The following is a 27,719-nucleotide window of genomic DNA, read 5'->3' as shown; positions in this document are numbered from 1 at the left end:
AGGACACCCTGAACTCCTTCCATGTCATGTATCTTTGTCACTGGAGAAATACTGAAATGCACAGCTCCAGCCCTTGTCACCTGCTTCCCTTAACTCTTAAAGCATTTTCACTGCCCAATGTCCTTTACACAGTTTCCACCAGTCACTGATAAATTTGGATCTGGATTTCAAGACCTTAATATTTTGGATGCTTATAAGGAAGTAAGAGAATTCAAGGGCATTTTGGGGATGTCTTGTTTCTGCTTTTTTTTACAGCTGGGTTTTTAAGGGCTTTCAGAGCATCCTGCTGGGGCTTGAGGAAGCCCTGGTGGCTGGTCTGTTCTGCTACAACTCATCTTTGTCCAAGCTTCCTCTGGCTTCATCAATGAAAGCCAAACTTCTCATCACGCCAGCCAAACCTGGATCAGTTTAAGTCCCCTTTGACAACCACACTCCAGCCCCTCACACTCCTCATCTGGTCTTTGCAAACCTCAGTCCTACTGCTGATCCCTGCTCATGTCAGCTGTATTTGGCCATCTTCAGGCACCCCTTAGGGGCTGAACAACTATAGAAGCAGTCCACAGATCTTCAAAAAAAAAAAACAGGACAGAGAAAACCGAGTACAAAACAGAGATTCTGTCCTACCACAGTGAAACCACAGGCCTGGTATGTTGTGAGGAAAGCTCAGTTTCTTTTTATCATTTTTAGTGGACTCCAGCAGCCCATTCCCATGTTCCTCTTCCATTTGTGGAATTGGAACTGTGTAATTACCCTGCAAAACTACACCCTGTCTCAGGCCACTGAATAAGAGAAGTAAACTTTGATAACTGTGTTTAAGCTCCCCAATCTTCACAGGATGTGATGGGTCATTACTCCAGCTCAGAGACTGCCTAATTTTAAATCACTGCCCTTGATTCTCACTGCTGCCAGCCTGGGTCCTCTCCAAGGTCAGGTCTGCTTTCCAGATCTTAGAGATCTTCCTGTCAGGCAGATACACAATTTTGCCACTTTGAATCCCCACATTTCTGAAAGTCATTTAGGTTCATCCTAAAAATATTGCAGCATAACTTAACCACCTGTAAACATTAAATGCTGCCTGCTAATTGACAGGTACAATATTTACTGAGGGTTACATACCAGCAGACAGCCTAGCAGATTTGTTTATACACAGCAATAGCAATGCCAAGTGCAAGGAGAGACAGATCAAGATCTGAGAGATGAAAGCAAGCCTGAAGAAGGGGACTGGCACACGCACACAAACCAGTAACACAGGAATCTCCTGGCAGGTTCACTCGACAAACAGTATTCATCTCGCCTGTCGTTTCACGATCCAGCATTGCTGTTATGAGCAGCATGCACCGAGAAAATGGGAAAGAAAATGGCAGAACAACCCCATGCTTGTGGGAGAAGCACCCTGAAAGCAAAAGGCGCTGAAATGGCATGCAGATGCCTCAAAAGCTCTCCCAGCAAAGCATCCCTTAGGCAATGGCCATGAGCTGGCCAGTGCGATCAAAATAGCAGTGGCTGAAGACATGCAGATCAACCCATCCTCTTCTGCCCTATTTTTGTTACAACAATTTCAAACAAACTTCCTACAGAGAGGGAAAAAAACCGGAATTTCCCTAGACTCCACATTTCAATTTCAGTAAACCTCCAATCTGCCTCCTGGGATGGGAAAAGAGAAGTGGAGAGGACCAGTGAGGTCCTCCCACGTCCATGCCGGTCTCCAAGCGGCTTCTCAAAGCCGTTTCTGCTACCTGCAAGCCAACCTCTAGTCTGCCACAGGCTGGTTCTCCCCCCAAAAGCAAAAATAGTGCTTCCCAAGGACACAGGACTGACAGCCTGGATATTCAACTGGTCAACGTGTGGAGGAGATGGCGAGCATGGGGCAAGCAGCAGGGATGGAGCTGCTTTCCCCATGGCAAGGGTGCCCCACCAACGCACCCTGTCCCTGCTCAGGAGGAGATAACTCGTTCTGCAGCTACAGGAGGTTTGGCTCATGCTTTGAAGCCTGGAAGGAGGCTGCAACTTCTGACAGGACATCCTGGATGCCGTTTTCAAAAGGCTTCTGACATGACTGGATCTCACATGCCTGAGTGCCAGGTCACGCTTTGAAAATGGAGCTGGAAGTGAGATCTGAGGCTCCCAAGTGTATTTATTCCTTCCCTTTTTTCTTTAACAGGAAACAAGTTATTTTGAAAATTTTATTCAATGTCCCCATTCAGTACTTATTAAGAAACTGAATTAAGCCACTCCTTACTCTGATAGCAGCAACCCCACAGATGCTGGAAGTGATGGGCCTCTATAATGCCCCCTGGTCTTTAAAAAGCAAAGGATGAGCGAGGCATACTATTCAGGCTCCAGCTACTCACATTTCTCCTCATTCAAATGTCAGGAAAATGTAATTAGTACTGACACAGACAGAGGTCATATTTCTAAGCAAAATATGGGGGGGAGGGGAGATGGGGAGGAAATAAAAATTTAAAAAAATAGAGAAGCAATTTTACTAAATGACACTACACCACAACTGAACAGATTACAGCTCTTGAATTTTTCCAGTGCCTCAGCTATGTTTTTACATTTTACAAAGCCATCCTGTATGTGCTTCGCATTAAAAATGTATTTATTGCTCACATTGATACATATATGTTCTGAATTTAACAATTCACTCCTCAGACCAAAATAATTCGAAACATCAAGGTAGCACTAGCACGAGATGGCTCTGGATCAAGAGTTTTTTTTTTTTTACATATATATATTTTTTGGCTTTCCACTTCAAAAAAAAAAGTCTGATTGACTTCATTTATAACATGTGTTTAATTAGACATCTTCAGAACAGATTCAAGAAGCCTTTATATGGACCAGAACTTTGAAAATACCAAATGATTCACTTATTTATTTTTAAGCTTTTAATGTTTTCTTTCAGAATAACAACAGTTATGAGGGTTGCAAGAACACACACACAAACACCATACCCTTTGTGTTGCACCATAAAATCCAATGTCTCACTGATGTGAAGAGCAAGTTTTTGCAATTATGCTTCTTTAAAAATCAGAGGTTTTTTAAAATTGCTTTTAGTTCCTACGAAGTACTTTAAATTAAATTACTGTTACTTTACAACCATGATCACCACTACCCTGCCGTAGTGCTGAGGAGCACTAATTCAGAGGGCACGTTTAATCCCCTGCTTTTCTCAACAGAATTTAGTGATGAGATGTCCACTCACAGTGCTTTGTTACCAGCTTTGAAGTCTTAAAACCAAAACCAGCTGCTGCAGCCAGCCCCAAGCCCAACAAAGCAGCCTTCATCTGTTTATACTATCAGTGCCTCTGGAAAGATTGGCAGACAGTACTTCTGGTGATAGATGCATACTGAAACCTGATCAAGGCTTGGGTTATTTTCCTCCATCCAGCACTGCTGCAATTCTAGACAGGCAACAAACCCCAAGATCTCCATTAGGACCAAGAGAGAAGCAATGAAAGCCCCAATCCCACTGTTGTCCCAAACATTAACAAATTGTCCATCTCATCAACTCTAAGCAAAATCCACAATTACTTCCATGTGGTTCCCAGACTCTGGCCAAACAAGCTTTGTAACACAAATACATGCAATATGGCCTGGTTCATCAAAAAGGGAAGCTTCAATCCCAATGTTAACATGAACTCTAAGGTGACATCAAGTCCAGGCAGAGCTAAATATGAAGCTCCAAAGGACAAAATTATCATCTTCTACTGACACCTCCTGCTCCAGTGTTGTAGGGTCATCAGTTGTATCAACAAAAAATCCTGAGGCCAACCCTGACAGGTCAAGAGATAGAAGGACCTACCCTCCATCAGAGCTGGAGTATGACAGAGGTTTCAAACAATTATCATGTAGCTCTCCAATCCTCTTGCCCCCCTGTTTTAGACGCCATCCCACAGCTGGTTGCCCTGACAGCTTGTCATCTACAGGCTCAGGCCAAGGTCAGAGCATTGAAATTGCTTGAGAAATCAATCTAATTGGCTTACACACCTGCACACCTTTCTTCTCTAGAAGAATCAAAGCAAACATACCTGGGCAGCCTGGTCCCCAACATCTGGCATGCCAGCATCTGACAGCCGGCCCCGGTACAGTGCTCCAGTGCCCTGGTGCTGCTCTTCCCCGTTGCTCTCTGCTTCAGAGGTCTCTGGCTGAGCAACCTCCACCTCCATCGGGGTGCAGTGCCCGTTCCCGTGCTCCGAGCCCAGCTTCTCCTTGTTGTCCTTGCTGCCCGGTGTCCTGGTGATGACCCCGAACTTCCTGGTCCTTTTCCCATTTTGAGCCGCTCTGTCTCCGGGCTCGGGGCTGGGCTTGGCTTTGGGGTCGCAGCTGTTGCTGTTGTTGCCGTTGGAGGGAGGCAGAGGGGCTTTGCGCTTGATGCGGCGCAACATGATCAGGTAGACAAAGCCGCCATTCCAGCACTGCTCGGCCAGGTAACTGCAAGGAAAGGGATGCATGAGGATCACCGACCACTCGTCCTGCAGTGCCCTCATCCCACCTCGGCATCCCAACTCACTGTGCCCCGTGATGTCCATACACTGGCTCAGCCAACTGATTACCTGGTGCACGGACACATTAGGATAACTAACCCTAGGCATTGGCAAATGCTCTCTTTCCTCAGTATCAGAAGAAAATACCAGGAATAATTAACAGCCCTATCGGCCACCCAGGCTGATCACACCTCAGCATAACATGACAGCTGGTAAATGCCACCAGTTCACACACCCTGACCTCCATATCTGCAGCACAGCAACATGTAAAGGTGGAGTAAGGAATGCAGAGCAGAGAATGATTCCAGCAGAGTACTAAAATAAAGAAGTGTTTTCTAAAAAAAAAATTAAAATTGGGCAGGATTCATTTGTGCAGACGCCCATAGAGCATCTACATCTGATATGAGGCTCCTAAGTGAAACTAATCTGCTTCTGCATATGTACATGCTTTGAAGGCTACTGGGAAAACAAAAAATCAGCCTCTAGGGTAAGCAGGCATGGCACCATGGCCCCAGTACAGCAAAGCATGGCACCACAAGGCATCTCAGCTGATTTATAGGGACCTGGAAATCAGGTGGGTTTCCTTCATAGCAAGCATATTCCAATCAAAACACGCAACAGGTCATCTCAGTTGTACAAGGAGCAGCCCTCAGGTTTCCTACCAGAGCAAAGCATCACCTCCCCTCCCAAAAGCTCTGGACATGCCTTGTAGGAATTAACATTTCTTCTTCAAACAAAGCCTCTGTGACCTTACAGAAACTGCACCCTCTGATGCAAAAGGGGAATCTAACTTCATGCTTCTTTTAAGAAAGGATATACCTCAACCCAAATTCTTGAAATATTTGGGTTCCGAGCCAAGGGTGTAACCAACTGAAAGTACAAACAAGCTGGAATTTGTATGTAGCAGGTTTGTATATGCCCTTTCACACTAATTTAGGCCCCAAAACTGTACTGCCTTTCTCACTAGTGAAGGTAGCAAGAGTTTCCCAGAGCATCAAATAAGTCTCTGCTGCAGCTGCAACGAAATTAACTGTTCACTAATATGGAGTAGTTGCTGAACCTACAGCTTTTAGAGGAGATGAGACACTAGGTGTGGAGTTGAACCACAGATCATAAGAGAAAATAGCACAACACTTGTGCTTAAGAGAGGAGGAACCACTCAGGAGTCTGCCATCAAGTTGTTTCCCTCTCTGCTGACTTGTAGGCTAATTTTCCATTTCCCTTTCTTAAAAGTTGTTTAGCCATAAAATAAATCCTTCAAACTTAACCCCCCTGCACAGAGGTGACTTAATGGCAAAACAGGAAAAGCAGCTATGATAACCCTGAAGCAATGGAGTGAGGAAAGCACTCCCAGCTACTCAAAGTAAGCCAGACCAGCCTGGCAGTGGCTGGAAGTAATATGATGGGTGTGTGTTTCTGTCCAGGGACAAGAGCTGGTATTTTCACTCCACTTCTTCCCAAAGCTTCAATGTCCCCCACAGACAACATCAGCATTCAAATCACTTATATTTAATTAGGAACACTGATGTTTAAATGAATACCACAACTAAATAACCTTAAAAGCAGCCCTGAAGCCACAGATGGGAAGGACAAGTATGCTTGCTGTGCCAAAGTTCCCAATGAATATAAATCGAACTCAAACTCCCTGGACAGTCCTTTCAGTTTTCACCAGGCAATCCCTTTTTTCCTCTCCTTTCCCAGACATAAAGAATATTTAAATAAAGCCTTAAACCCATCTTTTTCCAAACGGTTGAAAGCAGACAGCCAACAAGCCCTGCCAGTTGAGAAGTCTCTGCAGCAAAGGTCAACTGTCTGGGTGGCCACAAGGTGACACTTGGCTCTGGGAGACACATGAAGCTGGCAGGACCTGAAGGGTTAGTGTGGAAAAAAAAAATCCTGAGCTAACATGGAAGTATTTTTGATTATCAAGTTAAAAGAAGAATTCTTTTAATCAACTGAAAAGGGGCAGTTCTGTTCCAGAAACAATATGGGCTGCCTGTTTTTCACATTTATCTTTCAACTCAAATTTCAAGGCAGCCAGTAAAGTTGATTAAAATTCATGATTTTTGCTTGCAGCAATACCACTGCACTCTGATCCATCACACATAAGCCTGATAGCACTGCTTCTCCTGGCACATGGAAACAGGAAAGCAGCTTCTCTTCCCACAGTTGTGTGGCCTATCTGGATCTTTATGCAGTGTCAACTCTGCCTGACTTGTTTTTGTGCAGGTGCATGTATATGGGGCTTTTTGAAACACCAATCTCTGAACTAATTACTGATGTATTTTTTTAGTGCCAGCAACCAAGTGCATGCATATCAACTATTTGATTTAGGAAGTAAGGGAAACAAGAGGGAACTTAGCATATGTCCAAATAAAGTAATTCTAGAGAGGAAAAAACAATTTACTATTTCACCTCCACTCGTGGCCCATTTATGCTGTTCAGAGAGTGCAAAGCTGTAAGAAGAAAGGGAGGGTTTTTTCCTATCCACTTTTCATACACAATCATCCCTCCAGTCTGGAGCAGGGTTACAGCAAGTGGTTATAGATGCAGCTGCACTGAAGTCAGTAGAGCTGTGCTGATTTACTCCATATGTTGACATGGCCTGCATGTTCCAGGCATGCAGCCTGTAGTAACTCATGGGCTTATGTCTTCTTGAGTACTCATCAGCAGTTCAAAGAACACAGTTAAGTTTCCACCAAAAAAAAGTATTCTCTGGGTCAGTGAGCGACCACCTTTGCATGGCAGTAAGTCATTGCATACACTGGATCATGTCAGGTATTTCAGGATAGGCTAAGTCCTGCTGGGACCAGTCATGCAGTAAGTGGCATCATTATCTCAAGAGTTTGTTTCAAACCAAAGACCAGGAAAACCAACACTGACAGAACACTAAACTCATACCACAAGATAGGAGACAAGCTGAAAATAATATACTAAGAAATTGTGGTCATTTTATTGTATCACCCTCCCAAGATAGGGATGATAACCAAGGAGCCTGAGCCACCTGCAATTTCTGCTAAGTACATGGCAGATACCTTAGCTGGCTTCCTTTTCCCTTGCAATTTCTTTCCTGTGTAAGTAAAAAGCAAAAAAAAACCACAAGGGAAGCATAGCAAGCTTTCAACACTGTACAAAGAACAGGTAAGGTTGTATTAAATGAGTGAGAACCTTCAGATTTTAAATGGTTTTCTATCAATCCAGGAGCATCCCATGCCAGAAGGGAGTAGTGGGATAGACTCAAATGTAATTATATAGTCTCTGGACATCAGAAAACTGCAAAATGGTAGATAGGACCTCAAATCACCCTTCTCTCTCTCAAGGTGCTTAAGGTGTACAATAGGTGTACAATGCAGAAAAGCTTTTTTTTTTTTTTTTTTTTTTTTTTGACATTTGGTCCCTGTAGAGCACTTCCAGAGATTTTAGCAATCAATACAACGTAGGGCAGGACCAGAGCTGATGAGCATAAGCAGCAGCTCTCAGCACAGATGTGGAGAATCAGCTGCAACCTCCCAGTTTTCACCCAGTTTGAACACAGACCTCAGCTTGGACGAAGAAGGTGTGTGGATAAAAAACATCCCTAATTCAGCTTTAAATGTACTGAAAAATGAGACTCTGTTTCTCACTTTGGTTTGCAGGGGATGGAATAGGTTTTGGTGAAAGCCTTGGATCTCATACACGAGCTAAGAAACCTTGAGCAGATACTCCAGCTGCCACCGAATCAACACATAACAAATCCTAATATCACTGATTTTAAGTGATTTTTTTTTGCAAAGAGATTGCAAGATTTTACTAGCTGATTGTACATCTGTTAGAGTATCAGTTACCAAAGCAAAATATTTTACCAGCAGAACACCTATCCACACTTTCTGTATTTTCCAGTCTTTGCAAGGTAGTGTCAAATCTCCCTGGCACATCTGGGAGTCCCCTCAGACACTGCAGCATCATCTCCACAAACAGGATCTTAAAAAAATTCAGTGAAATACTGGCTTGGAAATATTTCCCACTGGCATGCTCAGAAGGAAGGACCACCCACCAGCTGTGCCTGCTGCTTTGATCTCACCCTGGCACCAGTGCTGGTAAAACCCCAACCCATATAAAACATAACCCTTAAGCAGTGGGGAAGACTTGTTCTTCTCTGTAGTAGAGAAACCATGAAAATGTTAATAATCCTTAAAACCAGAGGAAAATTGTTTTACACTTGAAACAGAGCTGGAAAGTTACCTCTTGCAAAGCTCAACCACAGGCTGGAAAACACAACCTGTAGCTGGTACCAAGGGACATTTAATACCCTTTTTGTATCAGAGCTATAAAGACAGAGACACACATTCACTTTCTTGGGAGACTATTTTGAGTTACTCAGCCAAATCCCATTTCTCCCCTACACAGCTGAACTGACTGCTGTGATCATAAAAACTGATAAACTCAGTGAGTTTATTCCAACTTCCTTGGCACACACATGAAGTGTCAGACTCAGAAATAGTGTCTTAGACTAAGACAGTAATTTTGTCTTTTCTTACATATATATATATATGTATATATATACATATGTGTGTAGATATGTATTTGAGTGTGTGCATGTATAAATATAAAGGTTCACTGACTTGACAAGAGCATGCTGTGACAAGTTCTCTGCCACATCCTATCTCACTTGAACAAATACAGACAGCCACATTGAGCCATGGAAAAATCAAAGCAGATCCAGCAGCCATAAGAAAGCATCTGGATCCACTTTAGGGTCAGAAATATTGAAGTATGTTTATTTTACACTAATAATATTGTTTAGCATTTCTCCAGAAACCTTCATCCTGACAGATCAGAAAAGCACTTTGGAAATGATACACACAGAGCATCACTGACATCTTGCCAGCCAGCCCATTGTACAGCTCACCAAGACACAGAGCAGAAACCTCAGTCGAGACAACCACTTTCAGAGTCCCTGCCTAGCCCTCCCGGGATCTATAATGTCCTTAGCAGGACAGACGGACCACTAATTCTTATGCTCTTTTCTGAAGGACTTTGGCATGGTAAAATGTCTTGAAACTCAATCTTTTTCAGGCTGTAAAGACAAAGGGTAGTGCAGATCCTCACAGAACTGAAACCTCCAGCCCCAAGGGGGATTTTAAAAGCTAAACTTAACATTTATCCATGACACCTGCAAATGAGCTAACTTGCTTTTCAGGTATGGCAAATTAATGACTAACAGATAGTGACGGATGGATCCTGATGAAACCCTCACCTCACCGCTGTCACTGTGCAAGAACATCCGTCCCACTAAGGACTGATTTTGGCAAGCACCAATGGGAATTTTCCACAGCTTGCCACGTCTTCAGCCAGCAGTCAAGGCTGCCTTAATGCCTGCAGGCAAAAGGGAACACTGACCTACAAAGACCAGGGCAAACCTTGCTGAATCCAAGCTTGCAAGAGGTTCCACCTCCTGAGAGCTGCAAGGACACCTGATGACCAGCCCTCTCACCCACCTCTTTGCAAGATTCAGCTCTTGAGACACAATTTATCTTAGCAGAAAGCAATGGTGTTGGTAAACCTGGCTATTACTTCAACACAGTCTTGGGCACACCAGGAATGAGCTTGATCCAGTATCTCATCACCAACAAGCCCTTTCCTGCCCCAGGCTCTGCAGGCAGTGGCACACACAAGGGACACAGTGTTCTCTGCCTCCCTTAATAAACATAAGGAAAGGCAGAAAGGGCAAAGGAGAAGTCAGTCATGGAGCTCAGCTACTAATCACACCCAGGGAGAGCATTCAAACAATGCAGGGAACACAGAAGGTGCTCCCATCTCCCTTTTCAGGATGAGCAACCCTCAGCCCTCAGCTTGTGGCCAGGGTTAAGCAGCAACACCCCTAAGTCTCACAGAGGCCATGGGCTCTCTATGGCACACTGTGTTTTTCTCAGGATAGCCAAATTGGCAGCTTTCTGAAAAACAAAACTCTGAATCCGGTATTTTTATCTATGGCATGTTTTTCACAATTAAATTTATAACAAAAAATGCAACTAGATTTAGCAAAATTTTGAACAAAAACCAGCTTTGGAAGTTATATTTTAATGTATATTTGGTAAGGCTGGCAGGAGGCCTTGGGCAAGACTTCCTTACACACTGTGAAATACTGAACTCTCAAGAGTGGTGGAAAAGGAGGAAGGATTGCTGCTGTACTTTCATGGACTCTCTGCCTGCCTACAGCTTTTTCTGGAAGATGGAATTGTGACACAGGACCAAGACAAAGCCTGGTGAGACACCTTACTCCACCTGGTATCAATGCAATTATCTGGCTTTGAATTTGGGAAGTCTGAATTCCCTTCTTCTTCCTGTGTTCCACATCCCTGACAGCACCCCAGGCAAGTCTTTCCATGGAAAGATAGGGCCAACAACATGGCATCCCCACAGAGCTGCTGTAAGGTCTGAGGTGGTGAAACCACTGGATTTAAATATTGCAGTTTCATAACTTACAGCTTGAAAATAACCCAGCCACAGCAAACTTTCCAGAACTCAGTCCTGACGATGAGGATTTTAAACATAGCCAGCACCCTCGTCTGGTCCCAGCAGCACCGAGGCAGGGACAGGAAAAGAATGGCAGTGGCAGGGGACCACACTTCCACTCCCACCAACAGCTGTCACCTACACAGGGCTGAGAGACACGTGCAGTCACAGCCCAGGGCAAGGGAGTTGCACACACCATGCAGACAGAAGCAGTCTGGCTTTGGCTGTGTGGCATTCACACCTCCCATTTCTAAAACCCAAAGGACAGTCACTCTGTCCACACACAAGGAAGCCCAGCTGAATCATGTCCCCATCACAGGCGTGGAGAGAAGACAGGCTGGATCATTTCAATTATGCTGGCACAGCACTTCTGCCCTGCATGCTGCTGAGATGCTTCAAAAGCATATCCAGGCCTTAGGACTGCAACAAGCAGAGACCCCCAACTTACACTTTACTACTAAACTACAAATTACACTGCATGTGGACAAAGAATGTGAATGGCCACACTGATCCCTCTCCCCTCCCAGAACAAACAGCTGAAAAGGGTGACTTGAGGAGCTTTACAAACTCTCCACATCTGAGGATCCCCCAAAGCTCTAATGGACATCCTAAATCTAGCAGATTTTTGCAACTGCAGGCATCATAAAATCCTTTGGGTTTTGCTGATGTATGACTGTGCTAGCAGGGCAGAGCAGTGACACTGCATTCAGACTGCAGAGATTCTGGACTCAAGCTTTACAGAGGTCCTGATCTTACTGAACACACAACTCCCACACATCTATATTTGCAAATCACAGTACACAGAAACACATAATGCTTTTTGGGTTTGGGTCCTACAGACAGACTAAGGGGTGTTAAGGAGCCAAATTCTCTTTGTTCCTTGGTTGTGGCAGAGAGTACAAACAGAAGGGGGCTACTCCAAAAACCATCCTGGCTCAAATTTGTTAGGTCATAGCTCTGTTGCAAACAAACATTTAGCTGGATACACAGCCACTTTCATAAATATAACTTCCAGTTACAATATACTTAACAATTTAAAGTGGCTAGTTATCGGTTTAAAAATTACAAAAACCTTGACTGTAACAGGCCAAAATGATACCAAGTTTTCATATGGCCATTATCACCTGTATTTATTGAGTGACCCACACTGCGTTACTGCTTTTCAGACACAGTCTCTCCCACCACAGTGGCTTCAGAATACAAGACCGTGAAAGCTCCAAATGTTATCCTGAGCAACTGCTCCCAGTTTCCAATGGCCCCCTGGGCAACTAATGTTTCACTGAGCACTTAAGAGGCAGGTCAAGTTTTACACCTCTTCTATGCTTTTACCAAAGAAGGCATCAATATTCCTTTCTCTGGAAGCCCAGAGGTGGATGTGCTCTTTCCTGCATGATGTATTCCTCCTACCAAGGCATAAGACTCACTCCATACTGGAAAGCCCAAACAAGCTCTCATTTGCAACACATGGAGCAGAATCATAGAACACTCTGAGCTAGAAGTTTCCAGCCTTCTGAGTTGGAAAGGATCCAACACGGATCCTCGAGCACAACTCCTGGTCCTGCACAGGACACAATCCCAAGAATCACGCCATGTGCCTGAGAGAAGTGTTCAAAATAAACCACCCAGCTGGAAAGCACACATGCCTCACATGGAGGAAGAAAAAGGGTCAAAAGCCGTCCACATGTGACCCATGTACAAAGTACCTCCAGTGTGTGATGCTGCTGTCACTTCACCCTAAATTCGTAAATGTTGTCACTGTGTTTACACCTTGCCATGCTATTTCAGGGCTTCCTGCCTTTCCTCCACACTATTTTAGGATCACCCCTCTAAAACACCTCTTTCTAAGCATCCAGCTCACATCCTTCTGTCTTCCTCCCTGCAAATCTTTTATCTAATTCTGCCCCTGGTTTCAAATCACACCAGGAAGCAGTGACAGCCAGGAATAGATTTAATCGGAGATAAATGGTATGTACCCAAAATTGAATGAGAAATTCAGCATGGATGATATTCTTTACCATAATCCAGAATTTTTGCACAAACAGAGGCAGGGAGAATGCCACAAAAAATTTCCATGTGTGACTTTGACAACTCCCTGATGCCAAGCTTATTGGTAGGAGGGCTGCAAGACCATGGGGTCTGAATCTGCCCCCAGCCAGCACTGCTACAGCAGCACAGGAAAGTGCTAGTGGCAGGTACAGGCTTTTTCTGGGAGGTGAGATCACTCCTTTGGAATAAAACTGCCTATTTTTCCCCATGCAGAAATCATCACAAATGCCAAAAAGGTAAAGAAAACAAACACATCTTACTGAAATACTTTTTATTCCAGCAACAAAGTTTTACAATGGTACTTTAAATGGGGGGAGAAATAAAAAAATATGGAGCAAAACAAAGTACCAATCCCTGCAACATTGTTTTGGCAAATCACATTATTTAGGTTTTAACATTAGTTGCAATTCCCAACATACCTCTTTCCACTGAGAAGTGAAGGTTTGGATGTCTGCAAGCAGTGAAAATGAGAGCCAGAAAATTTAATCAAGTCTATTTTACAGCAGGAAGCGGTATGCTGGGTTAGAAGAGACTTATTTCCAATGCTATTGCAGGCTTGCTTGAGCTCCTGAGAGGAGCCCTATTAACAGAGAGAGGCCAGGCTTCAAATAACCCTGCAACTGCTGGGGGGCAGATAGGGAAGGAACAAATTCACAGCTTTCAGACTTATTTGAGGGGGCCAATTCTAGCAGCAAGGGCTACTTGCCTTCAGAAGACCACTTGGCTTTGAGCATTTTCGAGGATTCTTCCTAATACTGAAAATGGTAGCTACTTAAATCAACTGCTTCCTCCTTTCTCGAGGGAGCAATGTCTGTTATTCAACATCCCCAGATCTTGCAATTTGACCACAAAGTTCACAAAGCCAGAAACATATATTTGAGGTGAGAAATTCAGCTTTTCACTAACGAAATGGAAAACCGAACCCTCCATCGGAGCAGGGGAAAAGTTGGAAAGTATGATCCGACAACACTGCAAGGAACCTTAACAGGTGGGAAAGAACCCGAACTCATACAAATGTGCCCCTACATTTTGTGTGACCTCAGGACAACTAGGCCCAAGGAAGAGGGGAAAGGGATTGAATTTTCCACAAGTGGCGAGACTCTCAACATGCCTGGTGATGCCGTCACCCACCACCATGAAGCTCACAGGCTGCCCAGACTCAGCCCTCCCTACCAGGCCATCAGCGTCTCCTTTCACTTGCACCCACTCTTGCAAATAATAATTTTGCCTTTTGAGGGCCATTGCCCACAGGGACAGGAGGTTTATTTAGCTATTTAACATCGCTGTTTTGCTCTCTGCGGTGGGGACTGGCTGTGCACGCAGTAAATCCTGGGGATGAACTGCTTTCGGCTCTGACTATGGGCTTGCTGAACCATGCTTCCCCTGCATGCTGCGACAGGTTTCCAACCATAATAACCCTGCACAAAGCACCATCTCTTGCTCAACAGTTTCCGTCAGTCACACCAAACCCTTTCTCTCTCCCACTGCCTAAACACATCTTTGATATTCCTGCCGTTTGGCCAGAATAAAGGACTCACCCTCTCCAAAACAAGCAAACTGTGCTGACACTCATTCAGTTTTACAGTTCCCCATGAGAACAAACATTTCCCAGTGAGCTGCCCAGTGACAGGGTTGAGGTTATTTCTGCCTGAGCAAGTGCACTGCTTTGAATTCAGGCACTTCACCGACGGATACTCAGGATTCCCAGCCAGAAGCACACCAGCAAAAGAGCAGCATCTACCAAGCTGCTGAGGCTGTTGCTGACCCAGGTGTCACACCTGCTCAGGTGACAACTGCCCCCAGGATGACACCTCCACCAACACTGCACATGCCCAAAATTGAATGCTCAAGTAAATTTAGGAACTACAGTAGGTCTGTGCAACAAAACAGCCTGCAAGGCAGGAATTGAACCATGCCAGATATATGTGTGCCTATCCGCTTGTGGGGAGTTTGCCTCTTTCCATGGATCCCCCTATAAACCAGCTTCTAATTACATCCTCACTTTCTGTTTTTACCACAGTGAGTTTGAACGAAGACAAAAGGGAGAAGAATTGAGGAGCACACATGGCAGTAGCCATAAATATTTCCCAACTTTCACTTGGTTTTGCAACACAAACAAGACAGACATGCGAGGGCCCATGGATTACAGCTTGCAGATGACTTCAACTTCCCAACAAACACTTTGCACACAGTGAAGTTTCTGGATTTAATACAGATTTTGCAGCCTGTTGTAACCACCCTTCCAGCTAGAAAACACACAAGCATCCCTCTGGCAGGCCACAATAGGGACTAAAGTCACAGAAAATGCCTTGCAACAGTCCTTACCAAAACCCCTTGAAGTGAAGATTATTTCAACAGTGAGGAGGGTGGATAGGACCCTGCTTTCTGCAGTTATTCATATAACTGGCTTTTCCCAGCATCAAATCAATCTTCTCCAGCTGCTTCTGCAGCCAAAACTCATCAGGGTTTGCCCCAAGCTGTAGCTTCATTAGATGCTGCCAAATACAACACAGGTGCAATTCAAATTGGAACATGACAACAGAGTTAAACACATGGGCATTTTTTGTTTGCTTTTAGGAGTTTGTTGTTGTTCTGGTTTTGGGGTGGTTTTTTTTGTTTGTTTGTTTTGGGGTTTTTTTTTTGTTTAATTAAAAAAATGGAGATAGCAAGCTCTCAACACTTCACCCTACGTCAGGATACCATCCCACAGCTTTTCTGCCTCACACCTCCATCAAACCATGACAGCAGGAAGAGTTGTTCATTGATTTGTGCTCCTCACGGACTCAGGAGCAGCTGCCTGCAGCCCTGACCTGGGCTCTGAGCAGGGGCTGATCCAAAAGGTGGCTGCAGCTGTGCCAGCCCAGCCCAAGCACCCAATCTATGACCACGAACAGACATCACTGCGCACCACCCCAGCTGAGCGAAGTCCCTGGCACAAGCACAGGACACCCTCCTGCCTGAGCAGGGGGAGACAGTCCCATAAGAGAGTCATCACCCAGAACTGCAGACCCCATTGGGGTTGCTGCCCAGCAGCTCCTGACGTGTAGGAAATGCTTGGTGCTGTGGTATTACAGGTGCATTACAGGTGGAAATACTCCTGGGAGCCCAGTGAAGAGCTGTGCCAGATGGTGAAGAGGCGCAGCACCAGCCCTGCTCACCTTGCACACTGCAGAAGGGAAGATGGCCAGGGGCATCTCTTCCCCTCCAGCTGCCAGATCCTGGGGCTATGAAGGGTCTGTTGGGGCATTCCATGGAAAAGCCAGAGCCAAGGGAATTAAGCATACAGCACTCTGCACTGTGACTGTACTTCTCAATGCATCACACCATCAATTTGATCATCCAAAGTGACGCAAGATAGGAATGACTGCCCTCCTTTTTTTCTTTTCCCTTCCTTTTTTTTTTTCCTTTTTTTAAATTTTACAATCCACCCAGAAATCTGCAACTCTGGCATAAGACAGACCAGCACCACGTCACAAGAAATCCCCTGTAAGCCTTTTGATGACTTTCATCTATTATTCACTTACCGCAAATCCTTGCCATTAACAAACTGCACTAAGGGAATCCGAACTTTCAAAGCCACAAATCTCCTAATAACTACGGCCGCTTCATACATGCCTTAGGATTAGCCATGTCATCTGGTTAGAAAACCAAAGCTGCTCTTCATTATTGCATCCAACCTGCCTGCAAACAGGGAACAGACTGGTAATACTGTCCCCAATTCTAATGATGCAGAGTCGTTACATGACATCCTCCTCCTGGGCACATCCAGCCCAGTGGCACACATTTATGCTGTGCTACTGTGCCAAAGACCCAGAAACCTCCCTCAAGCACAATGACACCAGCTCTGGCAGACAGAGCAGCAGTAAGCTCGACTCCCAGCACAGGCTTCGCACTGGCTCCTAGTATGCAAACCGAAGGCAGTTTTACCACTATCTGCTCTGTAAATTAAGAATGCCTTTAGTTGCTTTGAAAAATAAGAGCTTATTTAGTCAATACATCGGCTTCTTCAAAGAGCCTTCAAACTAATTAGCCATACTGAGTTACTATGAAAATACAGAGCTTACACTCAATACTCTTGATGATAACAGAGCTGGTGCTTTGGTACTGAAGCTATAGAATTAGCACAAACTGCATCAGACGCATTTTCCTATAGGCTCCAAATTATATTTCAAACTGAATATTTTCCTTTCCTGCGGTGGATGTGGGAATTCACTTAATTCATTTGTAAGTTCAAAGCAATAATGATTTTTAGCCCATGTGCAGATCAAGAGTTTGAATATTCAACAGTGACAGTGTGAGGGGATAGAAGACAGACACATAAGAGAAGACGCAGAAAACAAAAACAAAAGCTGCCATAAAAAAAGTAAAGAGGGTAAAAAAAATAGTTGGTGTACTACAGAGGAGCTGTAGAGCTGTTTTGGTTCAATTTTCACAGGACAGAGAAGTGGGGATTGCTTAATTTAATGCAAAGGGCACACTAGCCAGAGGCAAACCCTCCCTCATAGATGCAGATAGGCTGTCAAGCAAAACAAAGTTTACAAACCCCCACAAGATATGCAAAGGGCAGAGAAGCAGACTGCAAGGCTCACAAATTTTAATTCCAAGAGTTCCTGCCCATCCCTGCTTCTTAAAGAGCAGGTTTACTTGGCAGATAAGCCTTTGCTTCTTGAAAAAAAAAAGTAAAGAAAGTCAAAGGCAACAGCATCATAGGAAAAGAAATTTCCTCTTTTTCTGACTTCCATTTATCTGCTTTACATGCAGGTTTACTTACAGCAGAGACCAGCAGGGATGCATCTGAGGGCTCAGCACCACCGGCACTCCCTACAACCTCAATCCCTGTTCCTCTCCTGCTCCTCCTCTGCTCGCTGCCCCACCCAAAGCACCCAGCTCTTCCACCATCTCTTCCAGCCCACTTCCCCTCCCTAAGGGAATCGACACAGCTTGCTCCAAAAATGTGACAAATCATAGCTCTGAATTTCAGGGCAGAACCTGGCAGCAACTAAGAGGAGGGAGAAAAAACCAAAAAAAACCAAAAGAAACACCAAAAAAACAAAAAAGCAAGTTCTGACAAGCGGTAAGGGGAACTAAAAATTACCATTACAAATCATCACAACTTCGTTATTAGTTTATAACATGTCATAAAGCTGACTTCCTTCCCCTCCTCTTCCTACACTTTCACTGACTGTATTGATTGGACTTGTCAGCATGTTCTCACATAAGACTGAATTCAATTAAATGAAATGCAACCAACAAGCCAGCAGGTATTCAATGTTTGCTTAAAAAAAATCAAGTAGCAACACGTGCAGACAGCCAGTGTCACCTGAGAGGAGAATGCTTCTGTATTTAGTATACTGTATTTAGTAACTGCTATCTGCACAGAAAAAGCCAGAAGCAGATTTTAACCAGCAATTCTTTGCAAGTGTCAGGACAGCAGCATAGCACGACAACTACTGAATCTTATTTCATACACCGGATCAGAGTTTGGTCTGAGCCACATAAATCCAGAGGGGCTCTATGAAAAACCAGTACAATGACTCATCCCACAGAGAAAAGCATATATTCAAACTCTGGGCATCTAAATGTTTCTTAAGAAACCCTTTTGTTTAGCAACAAGAATTTCTTTGTTGGACAAGCAGGGGGCTGGATCACATCCTTGTAGCAGGACATTTCTGCTTGTTTAGCAACACAGAAGGGCATTAAGACAGCCCACATGCAAGGTCGAGACTGTACATGTCTATGCCAAGCAGCTCTGCCATGGGCATTTCAATACAGTGCTACTTTCAATCCTCCCTAGCCACTGCAACCCTACAGCAGCCCTAAAGCTGTCCTCTGTCCTCATCTACCCCCACCTCTAGCAGTAATACCCTGACAAACCCTCATCCTTCCCAAAAGTCAGTGGGCATTTTTCTGCCTGCCCTGCAAGACCAGGATTCCCTTCCTGGAGTACAGTAATAGCTCAGAGCCATGGCTGCTCCTTCACAGCTTTTTGAAAAGCTTTGCCAAGAAGAGCAGAGTGTCTTTTTTTAGAGACACATCCCCATTCATCAGGAGGCACAAGATTCTCCTTCCTGCCAGCCAGGACAGGAGCTCTCAGTCCTGACACCCAGCACAGCAGCAACTGCCCCAGGGACTTCCAGCTTCCACTTTCTTATCATTTAATACCAACCTTCTGCAGCAAGGAGGTTTTGGGCCCAACCCCTCCCTACCAGCCAAAATTAAAGCAATTCAGCATAATTCCTGCTTCTTTGAAGACAGAAATATTCAACACCACCACCACTTCCCCAAGGCCCTTGTGTTCAATGATTAAGTCGATTTGTGGGTCCACTTGCTGGTGTTTACTCAGATGAGAGGCACCAAAACAAATGGCTTGTGCTCATGGAAGTCGCACACATCTGATAATCTCAGCAAATTGCCACTGAGCACAAGAAGAGGCACTTCAGCAACCACATATACCCCAGAAACAAAAGACCCACACCCATTTTAACTCCCATTGTGCCCCGTTTCCATGACAGTGATAGCAGCACCCCCATAATGCATTAGGAATGAGGTATTAAAAACAAAAACAGGAAAACACCGAAGCCAAAGGATGGGTACCTGTTGATTATCTCCTTTTTCTTTGGTGCTATCATGATGCCAAGATGCTACTAACAGCTTCATCTGTTATATGCAAAACCTTAAAATTAGGCTGCCTTCAGTCTTTACTCTGAAATATTGTGGCAGCTTTTCTCCCATGAACAATTTTTCTTTGTCTGGGATATGTGTTCTCACACTGATCAAATATAGAAACACATACCCATACAAAAATTCTGCAGTGTGCTGGACGACTGATTTGGTTACCAGCAGTTCAGGTGCCAGCTTGAAGTCTGGGGTCTGGATGATTAACACAATACATGTTCAATCTAAAATACTGCCAGACATAAAGCTTGGCATTAAATGCAGGACAATGATATAGCTATTAATAAAAGCTATAGAATATTTAAAAATCAAACAAAATGGTTATCCTAACCCTTACAGATATCAAAATTATTACTGAACTCAAAGTTTGATTAAATCTCATGTATTCTACTGGATTTTCCACTTTTCTTGTACATACATAAAACCATGGAGGTAAACAGGAAGCCCTTTACTACCTTGAAGGCAGTGAGCCAGTACTAGCTCTGTCTTCTCATCATGCTGTTTGCAAACTCCTGTTTCACCTGACCAACAAGAATCACCCTGCTACAGCTGTTACTGCATTTTTCATATCAGACACTACATGTTCCCAAAACCAGAGCTGGCCTAAGCTGCCTATGACACAGAAATTAAAAAGGGACAAGAGGCAGCACTGTACTCACAAAGGCCTCCTTGTACTGGCCAGGACTAAAGTCCCACATTTTGGGGAAGTTTTTGGCAAGGACCCTATGGAAATGTGCTGGCTAACAGCAGAGGAAGATGCTGGCAGCTCTCCACATGTCCCTGATCCTTGAAAATCCCAGTTTACCTCCCAGTTTAGAGGTTAGCACTTCTCTCCAAATGTTTTTCTCCTCAATCTCCCCTGATTTTTCACTTTTTTCTGCAAGGGAAGAGAGGCACAAGTTCTTCTTTCCCTCCCTGGTTCTAAATACATCCACAGATGTCAGGGTTTCAAGGCAGCTCCTTACTCAATCAAGGAGAACCCAAAGCCAAAGCATGAGGCCAACTATTTGATCAATACACTTTGATTTAATTAGCTTTGGACCATGCTTGAAGTTGATGCCTTAGAGGAGTTGCCACAGGCAAAATTCAGTTTGCAAGAGGGATTGCTTTCACAGTCTGAGAAATAAAAAAAAAAAAGATCTAAACCTTGGAGGGACTGAGGACAATTTACCACCTAGAGAGTTTTGCCTTAAGCAAAGCAACAATCATCTGACTTACCTAATAGTTAAACTCCTATAAAAAAAAAGAGCTATCACACCAAACTTATTTATATATTTTGTGCTATTTCACTTTCATTTTTCAGCTTAATTAATACATTCTACTTATCTTCCTCCTGCACCTTCCTAAGTCAGTTCTTTGGATAGGAGGCCAGTATTGCCCAGCAGCCGCCAACAAAAAACTTCCAGCTCTCTCCAAAATGGGTCACAAAAGCCATTTGCTGCACATAAAAGCTTGTCACCTCCTCCAGTTTATTCGGTTTTATCTAAAAATCAAGACTTTGATGCATATATATGAAAGAGAGCTGTGAACAAAGCACACCAATATCTACCATATTTTAAGGTCTATTTACACTTGCCAATATACATATATTAATCCTAATGTATTGGATCTGGACCAGAAGCTAAAAGCCAGGACATAAGGCTTAAAGTAGCAGTCTGGATACAAGTCCAAACTTGGCAGTTTAAGCTCATATATAATCAACATTACTCAAATTCAATGAAGGGAGGGCAGATCTTAAATCCCTATTAAATTTACTGACTTACTGATTTACTCAGTTTATTAATTTCTTTTGTAACCCTAGAGATCCTGTCACAAAGAATTCAAAACAATGGTTTTTAACCTAAGAAAATGATTGTACTTGAACACTTGCTTTATGTCATTAATAACACCTCCAAGACAGGTCAAGCACCCCTGCAGGCCCGAGCGCCAGACCCTGCATTTCATCCCCGGATGAGAAGTGAAGCCTGCAGTGGAAACTGAGTGGAGGTCACGAGCTGGCAAGTGTCTCCTGACCATCATACCCTTTTACACACCACTCACTGACTGCTGACACATCCTTGGCACTCACATCACAGTTTGCTCACTGCTGGTCAAAAATATGCATGACAGAGAGCAGTTAATGAGTTCAATGTGAAAACAATTAAATCAAATCACGACCTCACAGCATCGACAGTGCATGAATCTCTTACACCAAAGCTATGCAAGGATATAGCTGCAAGACCAGAGCTCTACAGGCTCTTGCTGTGAATCCCTCCCTACAGGCACTGAGGCTCTTGGATGTGCTCCACTTTGCAGCAGCCAGGACCACACACAACCTGCATCCCTGAAACTCAGCTCCATCTTACGTCTTTGACACCATGAGAGGAACACCAGAAGCAGACCTGCAGCTCCCAGCACCCAGGGCTGACCTTTAATCTTCTCAAAGGAGGGCAAGCAAGGTGTGAGTACAGCAGTGTAAACACCTCTGGTCTCAAAGACGTGAAGAGATGCACAGATGCACAGATGTGACAGAAAAAACATAGGGACATCTGCAGTCCACAGTCCTGACTACCAGCCCTCCTTCCAAATAATCAAGGGGAAAACTCCCAGATCCCACAGGCTATGGGGTGTGTTGTTACTGGAGTAGTTGGCAGTTGTAGTATGACCAAAGTCTTCAGTGTTTAGAAAACGAGAAGCTCTTAAGCACATCCAGCTCATCTGACCAGGGCTAATATAAGTAGGCTGTGGGTCAGCTGGGCTCTGCCCACACCAAATCCAACAGCAGGAGAACTCTGACAGGCAGACAACAAGGACTGCAGGGGCAGGAGACCCACCGTGGCCACTGCTGCCTAAACGTGCCTGTAGTACAAGTGCAGACTGGGAAAGAATGATTCACCTTCCATTTTCAGGGTCACACATCATCTTTACTGCCAAGCAGGTGGTAAACTACAACTGGAGAAAAGGCAATTAAAGGAAAGAAAAAAAAAGGAGACAGACCCTCCCTAGTAACTAAATGAAGGTAATAAAAACAGTAACTGATCCATAAAGTGAGAAATGTGACCACTGGAGGAGGAGTGGGGGGCCAGGAATCACAGCCAACCTCTGAAGTCCAGAGAACGTGGGAAAACCCGATTACTTCAAACTTGCCTAGCACATAAGAATTGCTTTTGTCTGCATTAAAAGCTGCACTGCTTTCACCACCAACGTGACCAGCAGTTACAAAAGGAGAAATCTCAACAATAAAATGCTGAACTATGTCATGCCAAAAGGCTGCTGTCCCACGCCAGCGATATTCAGAGCTGGACCATGCTGCCTGCTCACAGCCACTGTCCACAGGACAGAACAAAAGCTGTGTCACTACCCTGTATGCAGAAAAAGAGACAATAGCTCCCATAAAAAGCCATGCAAAGCTTTTTAGTGAGATTTCTGGTCTGGGATCTGATCTGATCCACCCCTTAAAGCTTTAATCAGATGTGCAATCAGTTGGCAGACCACCATTTTAACAGTAACCCTTTTAATTACCCGTCTGAGCACTCTTCCCTTATTCCAGGAAGAAGGACATTGACCCCACACTCTGTCCCCTATTTGTACAACACATGAAAACATCTTGGTACAAGGTACGTCTCTATGTGAAATCAGCAGAAACATGTCTTTGGGCTTTTCTGTATGCCTGTTTTTACTCCACAGATCTCTTCAGAGCCTTGCTAGTGGCCAAGAAAGCTGCTTGACCACAGCAGCTGGGCAGGATGAGTCAGGGCACATGAATGTCTTTTAACCCCTCTGCACCTGTGCACTGAGTGTATTGCTCAGCTGAACACAGCTGGGATTAGCTCTCTCACGTGGAGGAAAACTCATGCGTTCCCAGCAAGGTCAAACCTTCCTAATTCTCAACACCCTTCAGCAAGGTTTAACAGCAAAAAATAAATAAAGAGAGAGAGAGAGAGAGGGAGGGGGAGAGAGAGAGAGAGAGAGAGATGAGCCTCAAACACAAGGTAGACTTTCCAAATGACTGACAAAGAAATGCAACCATCAGAGCACAAAACATGTTGTGATAGCACAGCACATAATATGATAAAAATCAAGCACACACCAGAGCCTCAGCCGGCTTTATGCTTTGCAGAGCCCACAACTTTTGAATTCAATAAAATAATAAGCACCCTGACCTTAATGCAGTCATCAATGCTAAATAAAGCCAAGCACAGTTGTGCTCCTTTGATCAGTCTTTTCATAAAGGCAGTATAAATAGTATTGCTGCTTTTCCGTATCCTAAGAGGCTTTTACATTTGCAAAGTGTTACATGGGCACACCAGGAAAATAAGTAGTGTTTTGTTTCTTCTTCCTTTTGGGCTTTTGTTGTTGTTGTTGTTACTTTTCAAACTGTAGAGAGAAAAGTTAAATAATCAACTCCCAGTGATCCAAACAATGTGTTTATATAAGGGTTTACAAAATGAAAAAGCAAGTTACTCCACATTCAGATATTCTGTGGTCCTGCCAAGGGTCTCTACAGACTAATGTCCTCTGAGACACAGACTTGTGCTATAACATTTCTGCCCAAAGCATTTGAATTTTAAAAGCCAAATACAAAGAGAGAGAACCACAGCCAGCTGTACAGCAGTGATCCCTGGTGTGAGGCAAACTGCAGGGCTCTGTTTGCTTGGGTCAGTGCTTCTACTTCCTCACCATTATTAGGAAGGCAGGGATGGGCCTGACAGTTCCTGTAGCCCCTAGGATTTTAGCAGCCTTCTCCATTACCTGGCCCACATCAACTCAAAGAGATTCCTGCATGTCCCTGTGGCTGTCAGCCAGGCTGGACACCCATGCTAACCTGGTCCCTTAGCACAGTCTACCAACTTTTTGCAACTCCAGCCTCTCCAGAAATACCAAACCCCAGCAATGCCAGCCAGCTTAAATCCTCGAGCAAAGCCTCCTTCCACATAGTCTTTCCACAGGTTTTCACACATCCTAGTAATTCAATTAGCACTGGCCAAAAATTAGAAAGGCATTCAAATTCTAGTTTTGCATCTTAAAACCAAATGAGGATGTGTGTGTTTTAGCCAAGGGTTATAGCCCAGCCTCACACATGCTGTGCAGTAGACCCAGCTTGATCTCATTTAACTCATTTCTGCTAATAAGTGAAAAAGTGTTTCTTTCTGTAACAATTAATACTGAGCCATTACCCTCCCAGTTGATGCAGACATGCTCCAGAAAGAAGCTGTTATCATGAAGGTGGTATTTTAGAATACTACCATGCACAGAAATTTAATCACAAAATGGAGACATTTTACACTTGCCATGACTAAATACATTGGCCCTTATCAGGGAATATTGAGGCCTGTGACACTGTTCCTTGTTTAGATCCAGGTCAAACACAGGCTACTCAGAGACCCAGTGGAGCACAACAGTGAAAAATCTTCAGATGCTGCAATACCACTGATCTTTAGAAAGTTCGGTAAATAATACAAATAATCCTGGGTAAATCACACAAAAAGAGCAAGGAAACAAATGCGGTTTACACATCTCAGGTACCTGAGCGGCCTGACTACTTGGGCTAACTTGACAGCTTATCAAGGATCTGAAATGAACATCTGAATCTTTTCCTGACTTACGGCTTAAGACAGCATCAAGGGAATATAGAAAGAAGGAAGGTATTTCCCCTCATTCATCAAATGGCTCTGTGTTTCCATATTCTCCATCTCATTTTCTCACTTCTCCACCCCAGCCATGAGTCCTCTGTGCCCAGCAACCTCCCAAAGGCAGCCCGACCTCTCCTCTATCTGCAAAAAATAACTTCAAGCCTCAACAAGGATAGAAGGAGAAACCTTTTTACACGAAGTGTGAGGGTCCAAAATACAGTGACAGAAAAGATAACCTACAAAATATTTGAAGTCCCCAGTCACAGACTCAGAGGCGCTGCATTGCTGAGAGTAGCCCAGTACAACAGCAACTCAGCCATGAGTTTGGATGAGAAAAATTCTCTTAGGAGCAGAATTTCAGAGATGCACAGCCCTGAGAGCTGCCTATCATGCCTTTTGGGAGCTCACTTCACCCTTTACTTGTGGGGAATCATCCTTTCAAAATGCAAGTCCCAAGAGGTTTTTTTTCCCTAAGAGCGATTTTTCCATTGTCAGTCCTTTAACAATGCTATTTTTTTACTTCTTTTTATTTTTTTACAAAAGCTTTATAATCCTCTTCTTTTTCATCTGAGTGGAAACCACTATATGACAGCTTTAAACTTTTCTTTCTTTAAACCCAGCACTCCCTCCTCAGCTATAATCCTCCTATTGGAAAGATCAGTTTGCAAGTCCTTGCCTCCAGGCAGCCACATCACAGCAGCGATTACAGACCCAAAAATCCAATCAAAGCCCCTCATCTTTTAGCTCAATGTCCATGACTTTAATTGCATGACAATAACAACAAGAAAATTAAGTGACAATTTCAAGTTTTAAACTGCTCCCAACCCACACCATTCATTTTGGCTCCAGGGTCCTTGAACTCCGAGGATGGCACATCTGAAAGCACCAAAATGGCTTTAACATCAGTGTCCCATTTTTACACTCTCCCAGGCACACTGGCTTCTGAGACCTTTTGGACTTTTGATCACCCTCTGGCTCAGCCTGGCTTTTCCTCCTCCTTCCAATTTTATCCACAATGGCAAACGTTTAATAACTACAGAGGCACACTCAAGTTCTTGCATTTTCTTTGTAGCATGATATGAATAGTGCCTGTATAACTGAAGTGGTAGAATTTCAGCTCTAAAATTGAAATTAAATTTTACTTCCAATTCTGTGAAATCAGAACTGAAGAAATTTTTGTGGGGAATAGAAAGATAGCAGGTTAGTTGTGCCTGAACTAAAGCTGGATTCTCCTCAACAAAAATCAGGGGCATATATTATTTATATTGCAGGGACAATGCAGTCAACACAATTTTGCAATGGATGAAAAACACAAACCCTTTCTTTTTTAAAAACTGCAGTGAAGTCAGAGGACTTGCCACCATGCAGAACAAATCAATGACACACCCTGAAATCAGCCAGTTCCGAGAGCAGAGCTTTGGTCAGTCTGCCACGATCACAGGGGAAAGCTGCAAAGTTCAGCTCAGGATCCCATTAGTCGCAGCTATGCTTCAGGTCTGCTTTTCTCTTGTAGAAAATACAGGGAAGAAAAAAGCCCCTGTGGAGTTCCTTGTCTACTCCCTCTTTCACGGTACATTCCAGCCCCAGAAATTTTCACTTCTCTAGCACAAATAGTCCCCCCTCAGTGCAGTGTCATTTCTAGAAGTCCCTGGCACAGCTGTGCTGTGCTACTGCAGTGGCACTTACACAGACATGGCTTTCCCAGGTGTGTTCTTCCCTTCATCCTTGAATAACTAGGCATCAGGGCTTCCCCTGACTGGAGGACCATGGTAGCCCCAAGCTACCCAGCCTGCAAAAGCCCTGAAATAACTTTAGGTGGGAATCAAAAGTTAATCCCCACCATCCAAATCCTTAAAATTACAGTTTTTCAAAGTTGGGGTTTTTTTTTTAACTGAGCTATTGATTCACACTGAGGTTTTTCCTCACAGAAAACAGTTAATAAGCGAAGAGGGAAAAGAAAACATTCCTTTGAAAAAAAAGTAAAATTCTGGAAAGGAAGAGGATGAGATACCGAGGCAGTTGTTTGAAAGCTCTCTCCCAATACACATAACAAAGAAGCCAGCTCTTACTTTCACAGTGCTGACCATTTGGAACAACATCCCAAAAAATGGGAGAGCCTTTCCTATTTTTATTTCTCTTCTTGTTCTAAATTCCTATTTTTTGCCTTTACTAGAAAAGAAGTCTTACCCTGCACCGCTGACCCAACCTCATTCTAACTATATGGCAGACATCTGCATGCTTTGTTGGATCTCTTCCAGACATCACAAGAGACAGCACCAGCACCACTCCCTAAACACACCCCCTCACTAGCAATTTGTTTTGCTAATTATTAATCTGTCTTCGGAACAGACAGTAATCAATGACACATAATAAACATACACAAACCCTGTACATCACAGCCTTT

The 27,719-nt window shown here is 43.9% G+C and overlaps 1 protein-coding gene across 1 annotated transcript in view; it reads right to left on the bottom strand.

The window, feature by feature from the left end:
• PDZD2 (PDZ domain containing 2) overlaps positions 1 to 27,719 on the bottom strand; it is a 201,890-nt gene that overhangs the window by 63,560 nt on the left and 110,611 nt on the right. The window contains exon 3 of the mRNA XM_058827058.1: positions 4,032 to 4,434. Coding sequence (XP_058683041.1) covers positions 4,032 to 4,434 — 403 coding nt within the window. The remainder of the gene's footprint in view (positions 1 to 4,031; positions 4,435 to 27,719) is intronic.

This window comes from Poecile atricapillus, chromosome Z (assembly GCF_030490865.1).
Source record: "Poecile atricapillus isolate bPoeAtr1 chromosome Z, bPoeAtr1.hap1, whole genome shotgun sequence".
Lineage (NCBI taxonomy): Eukaryota > Metazoa > Chordata > Aves > Passeriformes > Paridae > Poecile > Poecile atricapillus.
Note: the sequence above shows the minus strand (reverse complement) of the source record. Positions and strands in the feature narration are given on the sequence as shown.